General features: G+C 40.2%; 1 protein-coding gene across 8 annotated transcripts in view; it reads left to right on the forward strand.

Annotated features, from left to right (window-relative positions):
• Positions 1 to 20,388, forward strand: part of EXPH5 (exophilin 5) — a 38,691-nt gene extending 18,303 nt beyond the window's left edge. For 3 of the 8 annotated variants that reach the window (XM_030042443.2, XM_030042445.2, XM_030042444.2), the window contains exons 2-6: positions 982 to 1,139; positions 3,570 to 3,714; positions 8,293 to 8,341; positions 9,919 to 10,045; positions 12,554 to 20,388. In XM_030042443.2, the coding sequence (XP_029898303.1) occupies positions 982 to 1,139; positions 3,570 to 3,714; positions 8,293 to 8,341; positions 9,919 to 10,045; positions 12,554 to 17,904 (5,830 nt within the window). In that variant the 3' untranslated portion in view covers positions 17,905 to 20,388. Of the gene's footprint in view, positions 1 to 981; positions 1,144 to 3,390; positions 3,466 to 3,569; positions 3,715 to 5,434; positions 5,664 to 7,449; positions 7,538 to 8,292; positions 8,342 to 9,918; positions 10,046 to 12,553 lie in introns of those variants that run through there. The other 5 variants (XM_041118555.1, XM_030042446.2, XM_030042447.2 and 2 more) reach the window with 5 other exon arrangements.
• The last annotated feature ends 1,891 nt before the right edge of the window (positions 20,389 to 22,279 follow it).

A 22,279-nucleotide genomic window follows, 5' to 3' on the forward strand; every position in this document is an offset into this window, starting at 1 on the left:
TGAAAGCCTTGCTAAAACATTGGTATTATATCTCCAGGCTGTGCACAAAGTCTTGTTCTGTTGCCACCAGAATCAGCTGGGGCGTGGATTTGCTGTGTTTGCATCTGTGCTTCAGGCACTTGTGTAATGTAATTTGAAAACAAGTAACTTTGCATGTCCATTGCACTATTCCGACTCCTTTGCAACTGTACCTTGTTCTTTTATGTCCAGATAAACAATTCATTCCTGTGACCTCTTGGTCTAAAACCTCAATTTGCTACTAAACAGCTTCTTCGGTTGCAGCCACATGTGTGTAGTTTGTTCAGGCTTCGTCTCTGCACAGCAGAACATTCATATTCGTTATTAGTTGCTTCCGTACGTATTAAACACAGGCAGAATCACTGTGCAGCAAGGAAAGAGGAAAATGTGATAAACTCGTTGAACATGTTGCATGAATACCTATTAGCTGAATTTACAATTTATTATTCTCCTTTACATAGAAAATGTGTGGTGGGCACCTCACTGGCAGGGCCTCAGTGAACTTCCTCTTGAAAATTGGAATAATCTTTATTGCTTCTGCTTAAATGAGTGAATAAATATTTCAAGAATTGCTTTGTTAAGAATATTATTTATTCTAATTTGATTATTGGCTGAACTTAAACTTACTTTCAATTAGTTTTACAATGCTTATGAATTATTACCTCATTTTTGCAAGGAAGAAGGATGTACATCAAGGCAGAGAATAATGCAAGCATATGAGTTGTCCACTTAACCTGCTCACATAATCTCATTGTTAAGCTGGAGAATTCTGCTGTCACTAAAACTTTTATGTGATTGCTGTAGATGTATCATGTCTCACATCCCACTGTGTCTTTTAAAAAGTCATTGTAAGTAGAAATACGCTGTAAATACTTAAAGGAACAACAGGGAGGGTTCCTAATGATGTGCCTGTAATATCTAAAATGGCTAAAAATAAATTGGTGGGGTTTTTTTCCTTTCTAGCAAACTTCTGAAGAGAAAGAACGCTGAAACAGGGCTACAAGGAGTGACTGGAGAATGGTTTGAAGAAATACAAAGAAAAAAATTTCAGAATTATATTGATGTCAATAGAATGCTGAAACCACCATTAGAGCACCAGCTAAGGAACAGGAAAAACACTGGTGAGTTGCATTTTTCTGTTTCCTTATGTATATGATAATGGTCACCAAAGCTATGTCTTAGAGCATTTCAGAGTGTAATAGCTAAGGAGTTTCTGAAACTGTATTGAGTTTCCTCTCATGTTAAAGTATTACCAAAGATACATTCTCAAAATGACTACATTACTTTAAGCAGATTCTGTTAAAAGCACAGCTGGGAGTCACAACAGAAAATCCCTGATATTCTTATCTCATAGGTAGAATCATAGAACAGCCCAGGTTGGAAGGACATCAGAAGATCATGTGGTCCAACCTTTTGTGGGAAAGGGAGCCTGGATGAGATTATCTAGCACCCTATCCAGTTGCATCTTGTAAACCTCCAGTGATGGGCACTCCACCACGTCCCTGGGGAGGTTGTTCCAGTGATTGATTGTCCTCACTGTAAAAAATTTCTTTCTTAATCAAGATGAAGTTGCTGTAATTATACTAAATATAGTGGTGGTTTCCCAATCAAAGCAGCAATGTTTACTTTGTACAAAAACTGTTTCAGTTTTACCTGGTTTTCTTAAAGAAACTACAAGCACCTAAGTGACATTTGGAATAAGTAGGTAATCTGGGTTTGGGTGAGAGAGGTTTGACTGTACTAGTGGAAAACTTTTCCTGCTAACACTGGGCTAAAGGCATGCCAGTGCTGATTATCAGGGCAAGTGACAAAGTCTGGGAAGTTGGGCTGACCAGGAAGCAGCTTCTGGAGATCTCATTTCACAGGTTCTGTTGCCCATCCAAAATGAACATGCACAAGAAACATAGAGTGTCTATATCAAGCATGGCATTCTGTACTCTTTTTCATCTTCCATCCAGATAGTTTTCATGCATAATATATGCTTTTATTCTATTCACATTTCTGCATGTTTTCATTGAGCTCTTCCTATCTGTGCTTCATAGCAACTGGAAGCAGTCATGTATTTCAGAAGAAAAGTGAAACCCTAAAATTTTCCTGAAACTACAGATGTACACAGAACAGACATCTTTCTTGACCATTTTCCCCCAACATCCCCTCTAGTCCATAGCTATCTACTATTTTCCTCTTTCAGAGATGGTCCAACTGATGCATTAGCTAACTAAACTCTGTGTGATTGTTCCTTGGTATTTAACTTTGAAAGCTGCTGTTTCTATTTCAGATCTGAAGAAGGGGTTGTGTGCCTCAGAGGCTTGTCTGATATTTCCAACTGTGTAAGTTGGTTTAATAAAAGGTACTACTTCTACCTGCAAACCTTGCTCTGTCTACATCCCTAGAGCATCCTGGCTACGGCAGAGTGCTATTAGCACTCTCCTGATGTCACCTTCTTTGTCAAGTCAAACAATACCACCAAGAGGTTAGGCTCAGAAAGGGGTAAAGGATGCAGCATTTTGTAATACACAGTGATTGTCACTAAAGTGAAAGCCATGTGTTACACACAGGTTTTAAATCACATGACGTGAATTATTCACTTCATTTTGGACTAGGTCCAAAATACTGCCCCTTGCTCTTGTTATCTGTGACACTGCTCTCATTTCTGGTTTTGCTTTCTCTTACAGTCATTGGATAAGCCATTTTCAGGCTGTTGTATTGTCTCAGGCATGTGATGTTTTAAATGGGGAAAAAAAACCCAAAACAGATGCAGTGCCTTATACCTGAGTGAAGTCTTGTTTCCTTATGTCCTCTGGTTTCCTGTGGCATGTTTTAATAGCAGACCCTGCAGTTTCTTTCCCTAATCTGTGCGCAATACTCATCCTCTCCTTCACACCAATTGCCAGCTGCCTTTACAGGCAGACTGGGTTTATGTTCCGTTTGAAGAAATCAAATCATAACTTTCCCAAAGAAATCATTCATGATATTTTGCATTTAAAATACAGTTCTGATATGCAGTTTGTACCAGAAAAAATGTACTCAAGTGGCCATGGGAATCCCATCATAAAGAATTGTATGATACAGAAGCCATCTTAGTCTGAATTACTGTTACGTAGTTACATTACAGTCTACTAAACCATTGTATATTCAGGGTTGTCATATTTATATTTCTTACAAAGATGAAAAGAAACTGACTAATGATTGTGGGTTCCTCAATTTTCAAATGTCTAATTTGCCTATATTTTAAAACAGTTCTGGGTTTCAAATGGTTGAGTGCTGATTACTTTCTGAAAATCAGCCTCATGTGTCTCGTGGCTGGGTCACCCAAACGTAATAATACTTTTTGAAATTTTAGATCTGTTCAGCTTTTTCTTAGTCTTCTAGCTAGTCATTATAAACCAGCATGTCACATAGTCTGTCCAAAAATGTCAATAAAACTGGATTTTCTTGGCATAAAAGGTAAGCAAAATAAAATTGTTTATGAAGACATAACTTTTAATGTATATTTTAATGCTGTATTTAGTAGGAACTTGAAACAAATCACATTTTTATAATATTTTTAGATAATAAAGAATTAAAAATGTCATCCCGCACAAATCCTCAAGCACAAAAGAACACTTCAGCTTCCTTTCTGGGGTTCAGATCACCGTTTGCTTGGCTTTTCTCCTTTAGAAAATCAAGGAAAAACCAGACTCAGAAACAACCACGGTGAGCTATAATCAGAACATACATTATTTCCGGCTTTAAAAAAGTCTATAATGTTCTGTGTTTTGCTTAGAAAATTTTGTTAAAATTATTTTTCCAGTCTCTTGCCTTTCACCTCACTGGGAAGGTTGGGATTTTACTTGGTCATGTAATGAGAGATTATCTGTTCTGTGTCAAAGAATGAGGGCTAAGTGGCAAGTAATAGGTAAATTGGCTAAATGTATTTTGCTCAGGTTTTGCATAAAGGCTTTAAGTGTATGAAAGCCCCTAGACTTAGCAGTGGCTGCATCCTATTTCATTCCCTCTCAAGAGGACAAGGTGTAAGGCACATGGGGATCTGGTGCCCTATGGCTGTGATATAACATGAAAGCATAGCTTTCCCAGGCCATGGCAGAGAGTAGCAGCCCCAGGCAGCTCTGCTGCATCAGTTCCCACCATTTCTAGCCCAGAGGCAGCTTAGACACAGGCCTGCAGCTTCTTTAGCTCTAGCCGGGCAAACAGGGCAGGTCTCCAGTGCTTTTGTCTTCTGTGCTTCGACAGGGCTTTGGTTTCAACTGGCTCTGAACCAAAGATGGTCTCGTATGCAGCACTGGAGCTGCTGTTTGAAGAGCATCCTTCTCCCTTGCCATTCCCAGGGTTAAAGCTGCTGTTCAGAGGGAATGGGGGGACTACGCTCGGGCTAGTTAGGCTGACTGTTCTCTCCTAAATTTTGTCCCATATAGTCCTGTATGTCAGCAACACCTAAGTGAAATATTATTATTTTTGTGTGCATCTTAGGGTAATGCTTGGGAGTGGCAATCATAGCTAAAGGTGGATTATGCAGTGCTGTGAAATCTAAGTATGAAGCTGCAAGATCTTTGGCACAAAGAGCTGATTTTCACTCTGGGAGTCTCAGGATGGTATTCTGGTCCATGCCTGGGGCTCCTAGGTGGCATGATGCTAAGACAAGGAACAGCTATAATAAACAATGACAGGGAATGCAACTCTCTAAAGAAACGATGATTAGTCTGATACATAGGTTTTGTAGCACAGCAGCTTGCCATTGTGGAGTGTTTGCATCAAAGCAGGAGATTTAAGGAGAGGTTTGAATAGAGGCCGTGAGGTTAGCTTTGTGGATGTTTACTGGTAACAACTCTCCTACATAGCAATGCAGCATAGAAAAAAAAAAAAAAAGCAAAGTTTTAACACTGCTCCATACATGTCATCTGCTCCCTCCTCTTTCTCGTGATATGGTAGTGCCCCTTATGCTGGGACACATCAACACCAGACCACAGTCCTCCCTGCAGAATAAAGGGATACTTGTGTAACTGAGAAGCAGATTTCAAGGGCGCTTTATCCTGGTGCAAGGTAAGGTAGCCAGTGCACAAGCAAAGGTCCAGGCTTTGCTGTAGAACCTAAGCATTGAAATGATTTCTTAATTTAAGAAGGCAAAAAAAAACCCCAGTGCCTACGCATTGCATCAGCTTTTCTTAATATGTGTTTATTTGGCTTTTCCACAGAAAATCTATCGTATCTCAGGCTCAGATGCCTTTGATTTCTTACCGAGCACAGCTTGAAAAATAAACAAGTCAATCCTGACGTGTAACTGAGCTGATTGCTACATTTTCTAGTCACGCCTTTCTGTCGAAAACTTCCCCCACCCTCTTCTAGGTGTTGCCGTGGCATGTGGTTTGCTTTATGCATAGGCAAAGCAGTGAAATAATCTGCCTCTCACCAGGTAGAGTTATTTTGGAGAGCTAGTCAAATACAATAGGAGGCAGCACTGTAAATCCTGTAAGTAAGCCTAACTGGCAGAAGCTTTTAAATAGCTAAGTATTAATGGCGGTTTAGAGGGTCCTTTCTGTACTGGAGAGAGTTTCATCAGCTGTGGCGGTGTTTTGCTGTGAGAATAAATTATGGATGCTGCAAAACAGACTATGCTTATGCGGAGATACAGAAGATGCCAATAAAAGGTTTGTAACTGTAGTTTGAAGGTAGTGAAACGTTCGATCACTTTTGGTTCAAAGGTGTTCGGTGTTCTTGAATTCATCCTTATTCTTATATGTAAGTGTGATTCATACTGGAAAAGAAATGCTGTTTAATTGTGTTTTCAGCGTATTTAAGTTATGTGTTTGTTGCTTAGCTGGCTTCTTATGTAGTACTGATAAGAATGGTATAGAAGAAAACGGATTACACTCTGACATTAGGCAACTCAGAGATGGCCTGGGGAAGACAGGTGCCTCAGTGAAAATACTAATTCGCAGCATATTTTAATTCATGGATTTATATTATTGTTACCAGTAGTGATAGTAGTAAGTAGAGTCATCTTTTACTTTTAATCTTACATTTGGTTGTCATAAAAAGGATACATATGTATATAAGTGAAAAAGTATAAAATGTAACTTCTTGGTTTCCACAGTGAGTAGTATTTTTCTGATGGCAAATATTTCTGAACTTGAGCAGTAATTTAACTTCTTTTCTGTTTATGAATAATAGATAATGTTTACAAGTATGTGTATATGTGCGCGTGCATGCGTGTGCAAAACAATGTAAACATTGCTCAATATCCTTAACCAAAAAAGAAACTGAATCACTTTTTCCTAAAATTAAGCAATATTTCTCTGGAAGTAAGCAAAACTTTAATTTTGAAATGCTGAAAAACTTAAAAGAGTTAAGAAAAAATAATGAGGCAGTTTGAGAAGTGGAAGGATTGGCATAGGGAAAAGATTAAAATAACCTTGTCTGTATAAGTTGGCAGGGAGGAAGGTAAAGCAGGATGCAATGACCAGTTATTACTGAAAGAACAGTGACAACAAAGAGATGGGGGAATTTAGAATAGTGCCAGAGGTGCAAATGAAAATTTAATTTTTGCCTAGACTATCAGAAGACATTTCTAACTAACATGTCAACTTCATGTAGCCTCATTGCAAGGAGCAATTAATGCAACACTAAGCACAGCACCAAGTGGGGAGAACCGTAGAGCAGCTTTGCACAGTAAAGCTGAAGAGGAGAGCTTCTAACAAAGCTTTTACATTTTTTTTATGCATGTAATTAAAATTAAGGTGACTCGCTAAGCCACAGGATTTCATTGAACTTGGTTTGCAGAAAATCATTGTAAAAACTCTGAAACGTAAGTTTCATTTCTACTTTGTTGTAGAAGCATTAAAACATATTCAACATTATTTTAGTTTAAAGGAAGAGCTACATATGTCTCTGAGTCCTGGTTCGATAAACTTCATTCACAGGGAGCAGTAACCCACTGAATTAATGGCTGTTCATATTCAGTGCTACAAGGAAAAATTAGGAATTTTGAATTCAGATTGTCTGGCCAGATCCTAAGCCCACTGAGGTCAACAGGCTTGTTTCCTTTGGTTTCAGTTGGACCCCATGTCAGAGAGGAATCCTGGTTTTACAGTTCACAATTACAGAAGCAAAAACAAATTGCACCTTTCAACTGTTCTTCCCTGCCTGCAAGCACATTGCAAACAAATGACAAAGCACTTCAGGAGGAAAGGCTGGGCCACAAAGAACCTGCCAACAAGCCGGTTTATACTTGCTGTTGAAGCACAATAAAGTAGTCTACCTGAGCACAAGAAGGTTTTAAGAGCCTAAGAACAAGGTCATTCAAAAAGACTTTGAGACAAACAGGACTGAGCAGAACCGTGTTTCCCTACTTCACTTTCCCTCAAGAATTAACTTCCTGGGAAAAAACAGTTTCGGAGACAAGGAAGAATATAGAGACTGGCAATAACCACAAGCTGAGCAACATTTCCATCAGGGCTTCTGAAGGGACTAGGTTTGCTTAGTTCTAAAATAAGGATCTGCAGACTCGAATAGATTCAGTGAAGTCAAGTCCTGTTCTTGTTTCTTTAGTTTATTTTGTATGTCTGCAAGTCATCCGTAGAACAGAATACCTTTTATGTTCAGGGCTTTTCAGCTTGTTCTAACCACTGCATTACTCACAGATGCTCTAGCCAGTTCTCTGCCAAGCCCTTGCAGTCCTATATAGCTTAGGAAAGCAGACGAGCCTTCTACCATGTGTTAAAAATTGGTAAGTAAAGGCTGTTTGGGGTGAGTAGCAGCAAGTCCCAAAGTTCACACCAAGAATAATCTGCTGTCTGTCTCTCCTTCACAGGGGCAGAGCACAGCTGGGTCTGAGCAGGTTGAAATGGAAGAGAAAAACAATAGAATTGCAGATGCAAACCACTTACAGATTTACAAGTAGTTAACTTCAGCTATTCGTAGTACCTAACTAAACTATTGTTGTTTGGAAAAAGAAGTAATACCATCTTATCGTAATGCTGGATTGAAACAATTACTTTATGGCTGTTCCAGACATTGAGATATCACTAGGTTGAGTTCATTCTTGGCTGTGCAGCTACAACATTTGCAAGCTGACAAGGCCAAAATGAATGGTACATTCCCCCAGCATTTTGTTGTTGGCAGGATTTTGGGGGAGGGGAGGATGGATTCTTCATAGAGCAGTCTTATTTTCAGATGCTTCTCAATAGTTGTTAAAGAGAAAATGCTGGATATTTACTACGTGGTAAAATTACATCATGTTTCTTTTCAAAGCCAACATTTAAATCCTTCTGTCTACAGATATGACAATTCTGCTAGCTCATCTTCGAAAGTGGAAGAAATGGCAACGGTAAGTAGTTTATCAACATTATTGTCAGCAATGTTTAAACCACAGATTTTTCAAAAACTAGTCTCCTTTGTTTAGGCTGTTGATATAATGCCTGTTTAAATAGTGTTCTTGCTGTTCTTGTTTTAAACACTGAGTGAAATGTTTGTATTGTGAACCTGTTGAATGCAGTAGAATGAGCTTGCCCTGTTAACTATACAAGTCCAAAGCTTTCCTAGCTAGGCCCCAAGTCTAGCTCTGATCAGGTTTCAGTTTTCTCCTAATGAGGTAATAATTGCAGGGATAATTTCCTAGGCCAAAACCCTCACATGTTGTGGCAACTGTAACCAACCTGCAAATAGGTCAAAACTCACACTGAATAAATAATCTAGTGTATTTACTTTGTTTCTTTTCATTTGTACAAGGGTGAAAAGGAGGAGCTGACTTGGGCAGGCAGTAAGCTAGAGCCTCTCCTGCAACATTTCCATGTGCAGAATTACAATGTAAATGTAAATTTTGACAGTAGGAAGTTATTTTTTGGCTGAATGTTGCATTTTATAAGAACAAGCTCAGTTTAAGGATGAAGCGACAGATTTCTTTCTGATGTAATTTAAGTGCACGCTGTTGAAATAAACAGATTTCCTCCAAGGGTGATATTTGCTACTTTAATTACTTTATTGGCCTGTATTACTAACATGTCTTTCCTCCTCTTCAGTTGTGTGGTATAACCACAGAGGGGACTAAGAAACTATACAGTATATAATCAAAGGTATAGAGGAGGTAAATTGGCCACCTCCCTTCTCTCATATTTGAAAAACAAAGGGATAATCTGTATTAATATATGACTGAACAAAGATCATATCAGAGAATGCTGCCAATTATATAAATGGACTATTATAGCTAGACAAGCAAAATATTACGAATATTGAGAACTAAAAAGTAGTAAGGGATTTTATTAAAAAAAAGGAGGAAGAGTCTCAGCTAAAATAAGTCAGCAGTTCAGCAGTTTTCTGCGCTTCTACTGTCTGAGACTGTGAGCTGAGAGAAATATGGATGGGATAGGAACCTGTCCAGCTTAACATGTAAACTAAACTCAGATGGGGAATAGGATGACATTTTCCTCACTGCTAAGGTAATTTATCACAGCCCCCTAAAGTGCTGTCTTGCAATATGAAAGTCAACTATGGTGTTAAATTATTAAATCTCTGTTGGGAGGTCAGTGTGTGAATTCTAAAATGTGCTGGTCAAGGAAGAAGTGATTAGGGAAAACTAAATTAAGAGATACAATGCAATAAGTATGAATATCAAAAAAATAAGTAAACTATGCCCCTTATTATAAGGTCATTATAACTCATGTATCCAAAACATACTACAGTATGAGGACAAGATGAGCAAATCTCCTTAATACATATGTAAAAGTCTCTAAAATGCATGCAACTTTACAATCCTCAGTTGTATATTTTAATAATACAGTATTTAATGGACCCACAAAGAGTTTACTGACCTCTGTGACTTGTGACACGATTTGTGATGTAACATGTGAAACGTGATTTGAACCCACATTTAGACCTAAAATCATGTTGCCTTACAATTTTTAACAGGCTGAAATGTGTCATTCCCCAATGTCAACTGAAACAAGTGGTCATTCTTTTGATGCAAACCAAAATGAAATGATGGAGAAAAGTACACAGGAATGGAATGAACAGCTAGAGAAGGAGGTTTTCAGTGGTAAGTGTGTGTATTTACTTTGTTCTGATATTATTGTTACCAGAAGTGACTGTGGTGACTGGCTTCAGAGAATTCTCTGCAAAAGCATAGGCTGTAAAGATATGGCTCATTACTTTCTAGCATAGTGGCTACTTTTTGCTGGCTTCGTTTGACAGCAGAATGTCTACTCTGACATTGACTTCAAGATGTGTCACTGGTCACTCTTAGAGTGCATTTCATCTCATACAGATCCAGTTCAGAAGAATCACACCTTAAAAACATACCTTTCTCTCTGCTGATTGTGACAGGAGCCCATATTGCATCCTTTAGATGCAGACATAACAGTTACGCAAGAAGAATTTCATCCCAGTTTCCTGCATGCATAATTTTGATAATGATGAATTACTGGGCCTGGTTTTATGAATTGTAAAGCCTCAGACCATGGAAGCAACAGGCATTATGGCATTCAGTTAGCTTTCGGGGAGCCTTTATAGCACCAGTCGAAAGTTGCTGGTCCTTTTCTTTTTTTTTTTTTTCCTTACTGCTAGGAAGCGAGGCAAGATCAGACCCAGCCTATGGCAATACCAAGGTGTTCTTCCATAAACTTTCTCAGATCTATGCAAAAAAATGTCCATGAATATTACTTTTTACCACCCTAAATTACAAGAGATCACAGACTGAAAGCATGATCAGGAAGCAGTGGGTGAGTCAGTAGTGCTGGAAGGGGAGAGCACTGCACGGTGGGCTGTGGTTCTTCTGAAACTCACATGCCTGTCACCGCTTTTGGGTGTCAGTCATAACTGTGCATACTTGCCCACTGACAGAGAAAAACTGTACATAGCTTGGCTGATGTCCTCCAAATGCAAGACTCGGAAACAACTCGTCTTTTTTCGTGTTCTAAACTGACTCTTTCAGCAGTATTCTCTCTTTTGTGCTGAAGAGAAACTTAGAAAAATTTAAAATTTTAGTACTTTTGTATCAACTTTTTTATTCCAACTATACATACCTAGCAATGCTTTCTTAATGATTCTGTACTATTAGCACAGATCTGTAATGACTGATCAGTCAGTCTTTTTTATTTAAATGGATTAGGAAATGCTGTAACAGAACAACCATATCCATTTGTGTTTATATCTAATGTGTGCTATTTTCAAAATACAAAAAGAATACAATTAGCAAAAGCATTATATTTTTTGCCAATAAAAATACTTTAAATACATTGCTGTCACTTAGTCTTATGGCTGAATATCTTGGTTAACTGAGGTGTATAGTGTTTAATTCCAGTTCATGAGACTGTCTACATATATAAATACAGCTTTGTTGCTAGAATGAATCACGAGTTCCTAACTGTCGTGGTTTAACCCCAGCCAGCAACTAAGCACCACGCAGCCGCTCACTCACTCCCCCCCCACCCAGTGGGATGGGGGAGAAAATCGGGAAAAAGAAGCAAAACCCACGGGTTGAGATAAGAACAGTTTAATAGAACAGAAAAGAAGAAACGGATAATGATAATGATAACACTAATAAAATGACAACAGCAATAATGAAAGGATTGGAATGTACAAATGATGCGCAGTGCAATTGCTCACCACCCGCCGACCGGCACCCAGCTAGTCCCCCGAGCGGCGATTCCCCGCCCCCACTTCCCAGTTCCTATACTAGATGGGACGTCATATGGTATGGAATACCCTGTTGGCCAGTTTGGGTCAGGTGCCCTGGCTGTGTCCTGTGCCAACTTCTTGTGCCCCTCCAGCTTTCTCGCTGGCTGGGCATGAGAAGCTGAAAAATCCTTGACATTAGTCTAAACACTACTAGCAGCAACTGAAAACATCAGTGTTATCAACATTCTTCTCATACTGAACTCAAAACATAGCACCGTACCAGCTACTAGGAAGACAGTTAACTCTATCCCAGCTGAAACTAGGACACTAACTATTAGCCTTTTTTATACAGAAAATACCATTTTTCAGTGCTCATTTTAAAGTAATAACCTACAGTTTATTGGAGAACTTCTTTTCTGAAAGAAACAAACGGTGGACATGCCAGACTACAGAATATGCTTGTTTGATGGTTTGCAGGATTCTGTGTCTTCTTACAGTTACATCATAACTGTGCTTTGTGAACACACAGAAAGGTCCATGTTTGCTTAGTGAATTGTTTTCAGGGATTTTTTGCTTACAAACTAGGTTTGGAAAGTTTACGCACGCACACATATGTAGTGTGTGAGTAAGAATTCAGACTTCAAATTGTTTTGTTTTTCATTTAGATAGCATAAAGACTAACAGTTACATAAAGAACAGTTTTAAGATCAGTCATGGAGCAGCACATTCTTTTTCTTGTAGTCATAATGGGTGACCGCTGAAAGGTCCTGTGGAGGAAGAATGTGTGGTTTGGGAAGGGTTTTGAATGCTGAGAAGCTGGCTCCTTTCAAAACCAGTTCTGATTATTAATGTAGTACATTAAACTTTTTAACATAAATAGTCAGAAGATAATTAAAACAAAACCAAGTACCTTTTTTTTCCTGTGCAGTTCTAAATGATCTGGACGACCAGCTGGCCCAGGAACAAGCCCAAGACCCATTGGACAGGACAGTTTCTACTAGCAATGGATCAAATGTCCAATACAGTAGTGCATTCCCTACTTCAAAGAGGCAGACTGTTAGTAGAGGGCAACACAGAAATGACTGGAGTGACATGCCTAGCACATTTTTCCCAGATGGACTGAGAACAATAAGAGCCAAAGATGAACACAAGATTTTCATCAGACCAAGGAAATTACACAGTGCATATATAAACTGGCACCAGACAGCCTTTCAAGAAGATTACAAATATGGTGATCTAGTCGATGGAAATTCTTGTCTGTTAAGCAGCAGGATGTCTTCCGTTTCTTTTGGACAGTCTTCAGAAGGTAGCTTATACCCTCCTTCCATAACACAGAACAGTGGATTTAGGCACAAGAGTTGTATGAACAGGGATACTGCTGGCAGAAGTTACTCCGTATGTTCCCTTCAGAGATGTCCATCATTAGTATCTTCTGACCAGCTATCAGCATCTAGTTTACAATATCCGTTCACAAGGGAGAGCAACAATGGTTTTTTACCAAGGTTTGGTCGACAGAACCCAAAGAGAATTCCTCTGTCTTCTATTGTATGGAACAACACAACAGACTCTCCTGGACAAACATCAACTCAAGAAAAAATGTTTAGAACCCAATCACTGACGGAGTTTCATGCTATGGACCATGGTAGATATCCTAGTTCTTTGCAAGAAACCAAGAAATACTCATGTTACCACTCAAAACACCACTACAGAAGATCTATTTCAAGCAGTAATTGCTTTAGTAGGGTTAGTTGCCCTGACAAAGCTACTTCTCCATTGTCCCTTGATAACTGGGAAAATTATCCTTTATACAAATCAGAAAATAATCTCTCTAGATCCTACTATAGAGACATTTCTTCTCCTGGTAAGTTGTATGCAAACCAAAAAAATTCTTATGGAAGAAAAGACAGCTATCCTTCTTGGGCTGATATTCCTCAGTACTACAGTGATGAAGCATTTATTTCCCCTGATGCCAGCTTTGAAGTGATTATGGCTAATCTAAATGACCAGCAGTGGGCACATACAAAGAATGCCAAGTTTGGTTCACAGCACCTGCAGAATGATTTTCATGTGTATTCTCCAGAAAATACGAATATCAAAAGGATAACAAGAAGCGCAAATAGAACTTTTTCAGAAGTCACTGAGGGCTGTCAGCCTTGGCTAAGTTGTAACTCTTCAGTTTCTTCGTCTAGTATCAGAACTGATGAGTCAGTCTTTCCTAATTCAAAGGACCAAACAAAACCTATAGGACTGAACAGGAATTCAGTCATCGTTACCCAAAGAAATACTAAGGCAGACTTTACACAACTAGAAAAGGTTGCAGGTATGAAACTGCCAGGTGAAGACATGCCGTTACAGTCAGTTTCTCAACAAGCAGATAAAAACTACATCAACACCCAGAGTTTTACCTCTAATAGCCCTGCTTCTGCCATGTTGCAAAGTGATGCATCTCTCTTTAACACAATGAGATCAAAGAGACAAACCCAAATCACTGCCAGAGGAGATACTGCAAAAATGTATACATCAAATGGTGATAAAAGAAATGTACAAATGAAGGAAAACAATTGCCCACCCAACAGTGTGTTTAGTCAGCCTCCCTGTATTTTGCCAGCTGATGAGAGCAGGAAGGAACCTTTCCTTCCAAGTGAGAAGGAACAGGAACATAATCTGCATTACGCAGCAAAAAGAGAGAGCATCAAACAGGATAATCAGAGTGCAGAAGCCATTAACCAAGCTACTCCAAAGAGGCAGTCCTCACTGCTGAATGTTGCTTCTGCTCCATCCACTGAAAAATTAACAAACTGCCAAGGCATGTTGTCCTGTCCTCCTGAATGTTCATCTAGCTCCTCACAAAGTTCTCCACAAGCACTTTCTTATAAACACATTTCTAAATGTTTAGGAACGCTAACTAGTTCTTCAGTAAATTGCACAGTTACTGAATCTCAAGGAGAAGGTGGAAAAACAGCTCAAGTGAGCAGAATAGGTGTTAACAAAAAGATTTCACAGAAAACACTGCAAAATACAAGCACTTTAGTTACTAAGGATTCTAATGGACAGTTCACTACTAGTTCTCCACAAAATGGAAATTCTGGAAATATTTATACGCATAGCTTTGATGGAGACCCCAAGACCTCTGAACATAGTTTAAGTTATTTTTGCCTTGAAAAAGAAAGCGGAAAAATAAGGAGTAATTCACCTTGTATTGAAAGGCTTCACAAGCAAGACAACTTGCTGAGACATACCAGTAGCTGCAGCATTACTGGCTCCCCTAGCAGAAACAGCCTTAAATCTCCTGACCCGCTTGTTATTTATTACACTTTGCCTAGAAAATCAGCTAGCATTGCTGGTAGTATTATGTCAGATACGCCCATCTCTTTACCTAGAGAAAGTCGAACAACATATGATTGTTTAAGGTCTGAAACTCCATGTAGAGCTGATGCCTTTTGTTCTAAGAAAAGAGATATGTCTTGTTTAGACTCAAAACATTCCTTTTTAACATCAGCATCATTAAATGCTGCTACAAGTAACAAAGAAAAAGATTACCCCAGTCCTTTAACCAAAAGTCCTAATGATTCAGTAAATAGTAGTACATCAGTTGAACTGACAGACAGATGTAAACATCTAAGCAGAAGAGAATCCTCTGTGTTTTCAGATTGTAAGGAGAGGGGAAATTTTTTGCAGAAATATAAAACTACAAGCACATTTACAGTTTGTGTTGATGAAGATCATGTCAAGTATCATGAACTAGTTTCAATTTATTACACATTACCACGAAGGCATTCAAGAACATTTTGTAACCTCTTTAGAGATAATTCAGAGGATGCAGATTTACCTTGTCCCAAAGAAAATGCTCAGTCACCAAAAATACAAAACAAGAAAAATGAAGGTCATGTGAGTTTAGCAAATGTTTTTTTCCCCAGTACTTTGGAAAAAGAGGTGCCTTCATATTCATCTGACCAAATATCTTCAGCTCTGGTCACACCTCAGAACTTAGGAACTGCTGTTGATAGTGAAGAAGAGAATTCCCACTTATGTCCTAGCTCTGAGAAGATATGTACTTCAAAGTCAGTGAGTATGGTACCTAGTGGGAAAGATGGTTCAGCAGATCTTTCATTAGCAGAAAATGTGCTTTCAGACATGGTGACAAAAGAAATTTCTTTTGGTGGTCCACAATCCACTGCAATAGTGGCTAAGTCAGGTAAGGCCATGTCTGATGCTTCAAGCAGCCAAAATACAGAAATACGTCTAAAAGAAAAGAAGGACATTTTACAAACAGCCACACCGCTGATGTCCACTTTATCAACCCTTCCCAAGCCAGGCAGACGTTTAGAGAATCCTTTGTATTCTACTTCAACAAATAAAAATATTATACAGAAGGGAAACTCTGAAAACTGCCATCAGCCCCTTAAAGTGACCACCAATAAAAATCTGAACAGTTTACTCCTCCACCCAGAAGAGAAGAGTTCCCTTGGAAGGAACAGTAACACAGAACATGCTGATGTGCCACTTCCTCCTGCGGAAGACACGTACAGGGATAGTACCGAAGTCAAACAGAGAGTAAATTTCCTACACCAAACCACCCCTCTGTATAATAATAAATGTAGTGGACTGCAATTAAGGGCTGACAGTTCAAGAAAAAATGCAAATTATTTAAACTCTTGTAGCAAAGTGCTTTCAGAGTCTCAGAACAAAGCATCTGAGGTAAGCACAGCTTCCAGTGCTGATCCATTACTTCAGCTAGATGAAGTGGTTAGCACAGATACAGATGAATTAAAGAAATCAAAAATTAAAAAAGAGCAAAACTCACAGAGTACTCGGATGGGTAAAGATTATAGTGGTTTGCAGGAATCAGAGAGGTACAGTGAAGGCAGCCTGAACATTAACTGTAAAGATAAAGTCCTCAGGGTTACACAAGATCAGAAGAGAACAGAGAGTGCAGAAGATGAGAACAAGCTTCTCTCTGACTGCACAAGAGACAAAGTCAAAGATATAGAAAAAAGGAAAAACAGACCTTCAATTAAAAATAAACTTGCAGCTGTTTACAAAACAAGTCGAAAATTTTCAAGTAAAAATTTACCCCCCAAACCACATATAAGTAACATTTTTTCACAGAACAATGGAAGTACCACTTCTTTGGAGGTCAGCATGTCCCTTGACTCATTGATTTCAACAGATTCCCATCAGCCATTCCTGCAGTTGGACAATGAAAATCAGAATCACAGTCCGGACCCTGACAAGAACACGCCAAGACCAAGAACAGCTGAGAATAAGAAGACTGAAAATCAGAATGATCCTTCTTTCCTTGTTAATAACAATTGGAAGTCTTTTACAAGCTCATACACCCAGAAGGAAGCCATCAGTCCCAGAAAAACTGCAGTGAAAGTGGAAAATATGCCAAGTCTGACAACCCTATTTCCAGATAAAATGGTAACCACAAGAAATAAGAATTCCCAAACATCTGATCTCAGGTTAGAAAGCAAAAGCCAGCCCATCTCCCCCAGTGCTACTACATCAGACCCACTGGATGATGAGAAGAGAAGAGCTAGCAGTTGTGCCTGCAGTCCTCCCTTGCCACTTCTAACTGACAAAAACTCAAACACATATGTAAATAGCTGCTTGCAGGCAGACATATGTCCAGAACAAAACTTGACTTCCTGGACAGTGCTTGGTCAGTGTCAAAATACCTGTCAGGCTGCTAGCTTAAAAAATGCTAACTTGCATAGCCATCAGTTGCGCAAGAGTCATGCCAAAAGTCAGCGTGAGCGTCACCTTTCTGAGAGTATTTGTGCTCGAGATTCTTGTGAGACCTTCACCTCGGGAAGCAATATTCTAACAAAAGATGGTATACGTGGGAGGAGATTTAAATCTTACTCAGAGCTGTTGTCTTGTGATGAAAATGAAAACTGGGCATCGGACAATGAAAAATGTTACAGCACTAGGAATTTGATGTATCCTTCTGTTGAATTTGGTATATTTGGCAAAGAACAACAGTTGGCTTTCCTGGAAAATATCAAGAGGTCACTCACCGAAGGGCGGTTATGGAGACCTTGTCTTCTTAATAACCCTGGTACTCTCAGAGATAGAGAGACCCCTTCTATAAACAGGGCTGAGCTTTTGAGCTCAAGTTCTGCTGAGAGCAAAATGTCATCGGCTGCTTCATCCCCCCGAGAGCCGACTGATATCTATCGGGAAGACCCAGCAGCTTATTCGGACTCAGACAGTGATACCACTACCGATGACGAATACTACCTAGATGAGATAGATAAGGAATCGGAGCTATGAAGGGCCCATGGTACTAAGATGGCAGGATAGCTCAGTAGTTTCTGGGCAGGCAAAAACACATAAAATACTTTGAGCCAGTTCTTGTGCTGCTATAAATTGGTACAACTTCATTAATTTTAAAGTTAGTATGTCATGTTAGCTTGAGCATTTGACTTTTGTCTTAACAATGGTGAAGCCACATACTTGTTTCTCCTAGCAGGGAAAAAGAATGTTAAAAAATGCCTTCCCAAAAATAATAGAAGGTAAACAACTGTGGAGCTTCGGGCAGTGTAACTCCAGAGATGGCTTTCCTCTGAGTCAGCAAGCAGTGGCTTAGGCTCCTGCCAGCTACGCAGTGCTGGGATGGATAAATTCTGGCTTGAGCTACTTTTTCTTACAAAACTTAACAGAAAACCTAGAGGTTACTGTGTTCATAAATTGCTGTTTCTCCAGTTTTCCTCATTTACCAGATCAAGCATGATAATGCCAATCCATCCCACCCAACAAACACCCCACAAAACGAAACCTGTTCAGCCGTTTACAGCATATTGTGTATGAATGTTCTTTTTCTGCATTCCTGGGAAGTGTAGCAGTAATGTCCCTGGTGGTGTTTGTTCTGCTATGCAGTTGAGGCGGATTCCACACCAGGATTTTTCTCCTCAGCATTGCAAGAGCAGTGAGCAATGTGAGTTGCAGAAGTGCTGCTAGTGCCTGGGAAACAGCTCAGCAAAGGGCACAGCACTGGAAAACTCACCGAAATTCCTGAGGATGTTAAACACAGCTGAGCATGGAAATCTGCTTTTCAGACATGGGAAATTAATAACTGGCACAGCTTTGACTAAAAATGAGATGAACGGCCAGATTTCTGCCTTTGACTTAGGGAACGGGTTAATTTGGATTAGCAATCTGACACTTTAACCCATGCAAAATGTAAAAAGATTTACCCTATTTATTTCCTATATAAACCTCATAGGTTGAATCCTAAGTTGCCCTAATAGTGGGAAGACAACCATAACCAATACAACTTGTTACATCCCTAAGTTCTCCTGCTGCCCCTGTGCTTGGCTGGGTCGCAACTGCACCGTACAGACTGGTGGGTTTGTACATATGAAGTAAATAAAGAGTAAGAAATCCTCTTTGCCTTTTGCTAAATTACCATCCTTTTTTGGTATTTTTCAACCATTCTTGCTGTCATCATGGTACTTTTTATCCTTTGAATTGAACGGCTGTAAACGTTTTCTAGTGGCTCTTCTTCAGCCACACTAATAATGTAGTAGTATTACTCAGTAGCCAAAACTCGTCCCTGGCCATTAAATTTCTAACTAAGCTTTGATCTCTTCTTACGCGAAATCAGAAGTGGCTCACTGAGCCAGAAGATAGTATTTTTAAATAATGATACATTTACTTCTACTTTATTTCTAATTTCACATATGGTCTAAAATGATGATCCATATTTTTATACACTTTTTAATTCAATAAAATTTCTGTAGAACATAATTATATTTTTGTAACTGGAAGGACACTATACTGGTATTTTAAAATAATATATTTTACACAAAACAAGCTATGCTTGTATTACTGACTCCTCCACAAGAAACTAAAAGATGAAAATACTGTAGTAGGTAACTGGATTCCTTATTTTTTTATACTGTAAACTTCGTTAAAGAAGTGGGTCTGTAGTTCAAATCTGTACCGATATATAAGTATTATTACTTTATACTGGGGTAATTTGTCTTTTGTTGTACATAGAAGGACTAGTATAGTATTTATAGTCAGAATTGATCTCTACGACATGCCTGTTTTGGAAGGATATAAACATACCTTGACATGTGCAATGCTGGAAGGAAATGGCTACTGTATAATTGCAATCTTGTAAAATGGAGTATTCTAAGGAGAAATTATGTTTTTCTGTAAATGGCTCTATTCTATATGTACAGGATGCTGTAGAGTAAGACAATAAAACCAGTTGAGTATCAGGAATTTCTGCTGCTGTACATTTCTGCAAAATATGTTAATCCAAAAATTGGGAATAGCAGCCTACATAAGGTAAAGAGTAATAAAATAAATGTTTACAAGGGAAGTAAATGGTCGTACAGTTTTTCTTGACTAGAAGTGTATGGTTTAAAACATTTTTATTTGTAAATATTTTCTATCCGTTCAAGAAGTTGGATTAAGTTCTCTCCTTGCTGGCATAATTTTTTTTCATTTGCTGTGCTATGTGTGTACAGGAAATTAGGTGGCTTGATTTAATGTAAGCAAGTAAAAACTGCTTTTGGTCATAAATCAGTTGTGGAAGACTGCAGCCTAATGAGGATCTGTAAACTAATATTTACACTGAATAATGGTAGTCTGTAAAACAGACAACTGCATGAAAACATAGGGAGAAATACCCTTTGAATAGCAATCAATCAGCTTCATTCAGTTTAGCAGAGCCGGATTTTGACATCTTTGCTCTTCCAAGCTTTTTCTTTGGCAAAAGTATATTCTATAAATGTTCATAATTTATAGGATTTTCATATTTAAAATTATTTGTTTGAAATAAATTCTGCATTCAAATGAAAAAATGTATTGGTACTGTGTTTATTTTTCACTTACTGTGAATGCCATAGACAGTTCATTTAAAAAAATAAAATCCAGCATCTTACTATTGTTGCCAGGATGCTGATGGCAAATGGTGCCATAGTTTTAAAACGGGGCACCCAGCCTCAGTCCATCACACAGCTGTCGGCAGCCATCACGCCAGAGGAGGGATGTGCTGCCTTGGCGATGTGCTTACTGCTGCCTTCTCCTTTCCTGCCATCTGATGAGTCTCTGGTGCACAAACAGTTTTCCATCAGCAGTAGTATCTTTACAGTAGACATGTTAACCCCTTAGCGAGCCATATGCCTACAACTTGCCTTGAGGAGCCGGTACTCCATGTAGGAGCCAAGCATAGTATTTGATGAGTAGTTTTACAAGGTGACGAGCTCCACGTGAAAATGGCTTCAGCTGGAATTAGGCCTGAGCGGAGCCTGGCTGCCACGTGCAGCGTGACGGTGTGTGAGACTCACCAGTCTTTCAGCCTTAATTACTACAGCCAGTATATGCGGTACCTGAGTTCAGTGACACAGTCCGTCAGCCTGGTTTCAGAGGAAACATGGTTTATGAGTTAAGGTGGTGTTTCTGTCTGGATCTCTGTCTACCCATTAGGTCACTTGTGTCCCCAGATGACCTTTGACCTTTCTAATATCTCAATGGTATTTGAAAGAAGGGACAGAAATCTCATGGTTTCATCACAGAGTAGCTCAGGCTTGGAGGAACCTCAGGAGGTCTCTGCTCCAACCTCCTGCTCACAGCAGGCTCGGCTCTGAGGTCAGGCCTGGCTGCTCAAGGCTTCATCCAGTTGGTGCTTGAAAAATCTCTGAGGATGGAGACTGGGCAGCTTCTCTGGGCAACCTGTGCCACTGCCAGACTGTCCTCATGGAGGAAGTGTGTTACAGGCTGACTCTCTTCTGTCAACTTCTGCCAGTTGTCTCTCGTCCTTCTGTCCTGCTCCATCTCCTCAGTGATCTCCCCAGGGTCACGGGGGGCTTCTGTAAGGTCCATCCCCTCCCCGAAGCCATCTCTGCTCCAGGCTGAACAAGTCCAGCTCCCCCAGCCTCTCCTCACAGGGCCAGTGCTCCAGCCCCATCACCTCAGTGGCCTCCCCTAAATTTGATCCAGTTTATTGATGTCTTTTACTGGGAAGCCCAAAGCTGGATGCAGTACCTAGATGTGGTCTAACGAGTACTGAGTGGAGGGGGATAACGACTCCCCTCGGCCTCTGGCTCTGCCCCTGTTCATACAGCCCAGGCTGCCGTTGGCCGTCATTGCTGCCAGGACTCGCTGACGGCCCACGTCCCCCACACTCCCCTCCGGGACCCCCGGGGCCATTCCCTCAGAGCTGCTCCCGGCAGCCGGTCCCAGCCCGTACCAGCACAGGGGTGGCTTCTTCTCAGGGACAGGGCCCCAAGGGCACCAACAGGCCCTGACCCACCCCCTCCCAAGGGCTCCCCCCGCCCCAGCCCATGGCCCAGGACAACATTTCAGCCCAGCCTGCAGCCATCAGTCCCTGCCTCAGTGATACGTTGGTCTCCATCTCCCCACAGCCCTGCCTGGCTGGCCGTGGGCCCCGCCAAGCCCCAGCCCCACCTGCAGGCTGACGTCCCCAGGGCCCTGCAGCCGTCCCAGAGCCATGTCTGACCCTGGTTCCCTTCACAGGGCCTGATCCCGCTCTGCAGATTGACGTCCCTGCCTGACCGCAGCCCTGCCCTGTCCCCACAAGCCTCCTGGGTGATGTGGCCTCTCCGCTGCCCCAGATGCTGTTCGCCAGGTGTGGGGCGGTCCCTGGTGAAGCCCTGCTGCCAGCCATGGTGCT

Source organism: Aquila chrysaetos, chromosome 19 (assembly GCF_900496995.4).
Source record: "Aquila chrysaetos chrysaetos chromosome 19, bAquChr1.4, whole genome shotgun sequence".
Classification (NCBI taxonomy): domain Eukaryota; kingdom Metazoa; phylum Chordata; class Aves; order Accipitriformes; family Accipitridae; genus Aquila; species Aquila chrysaetos.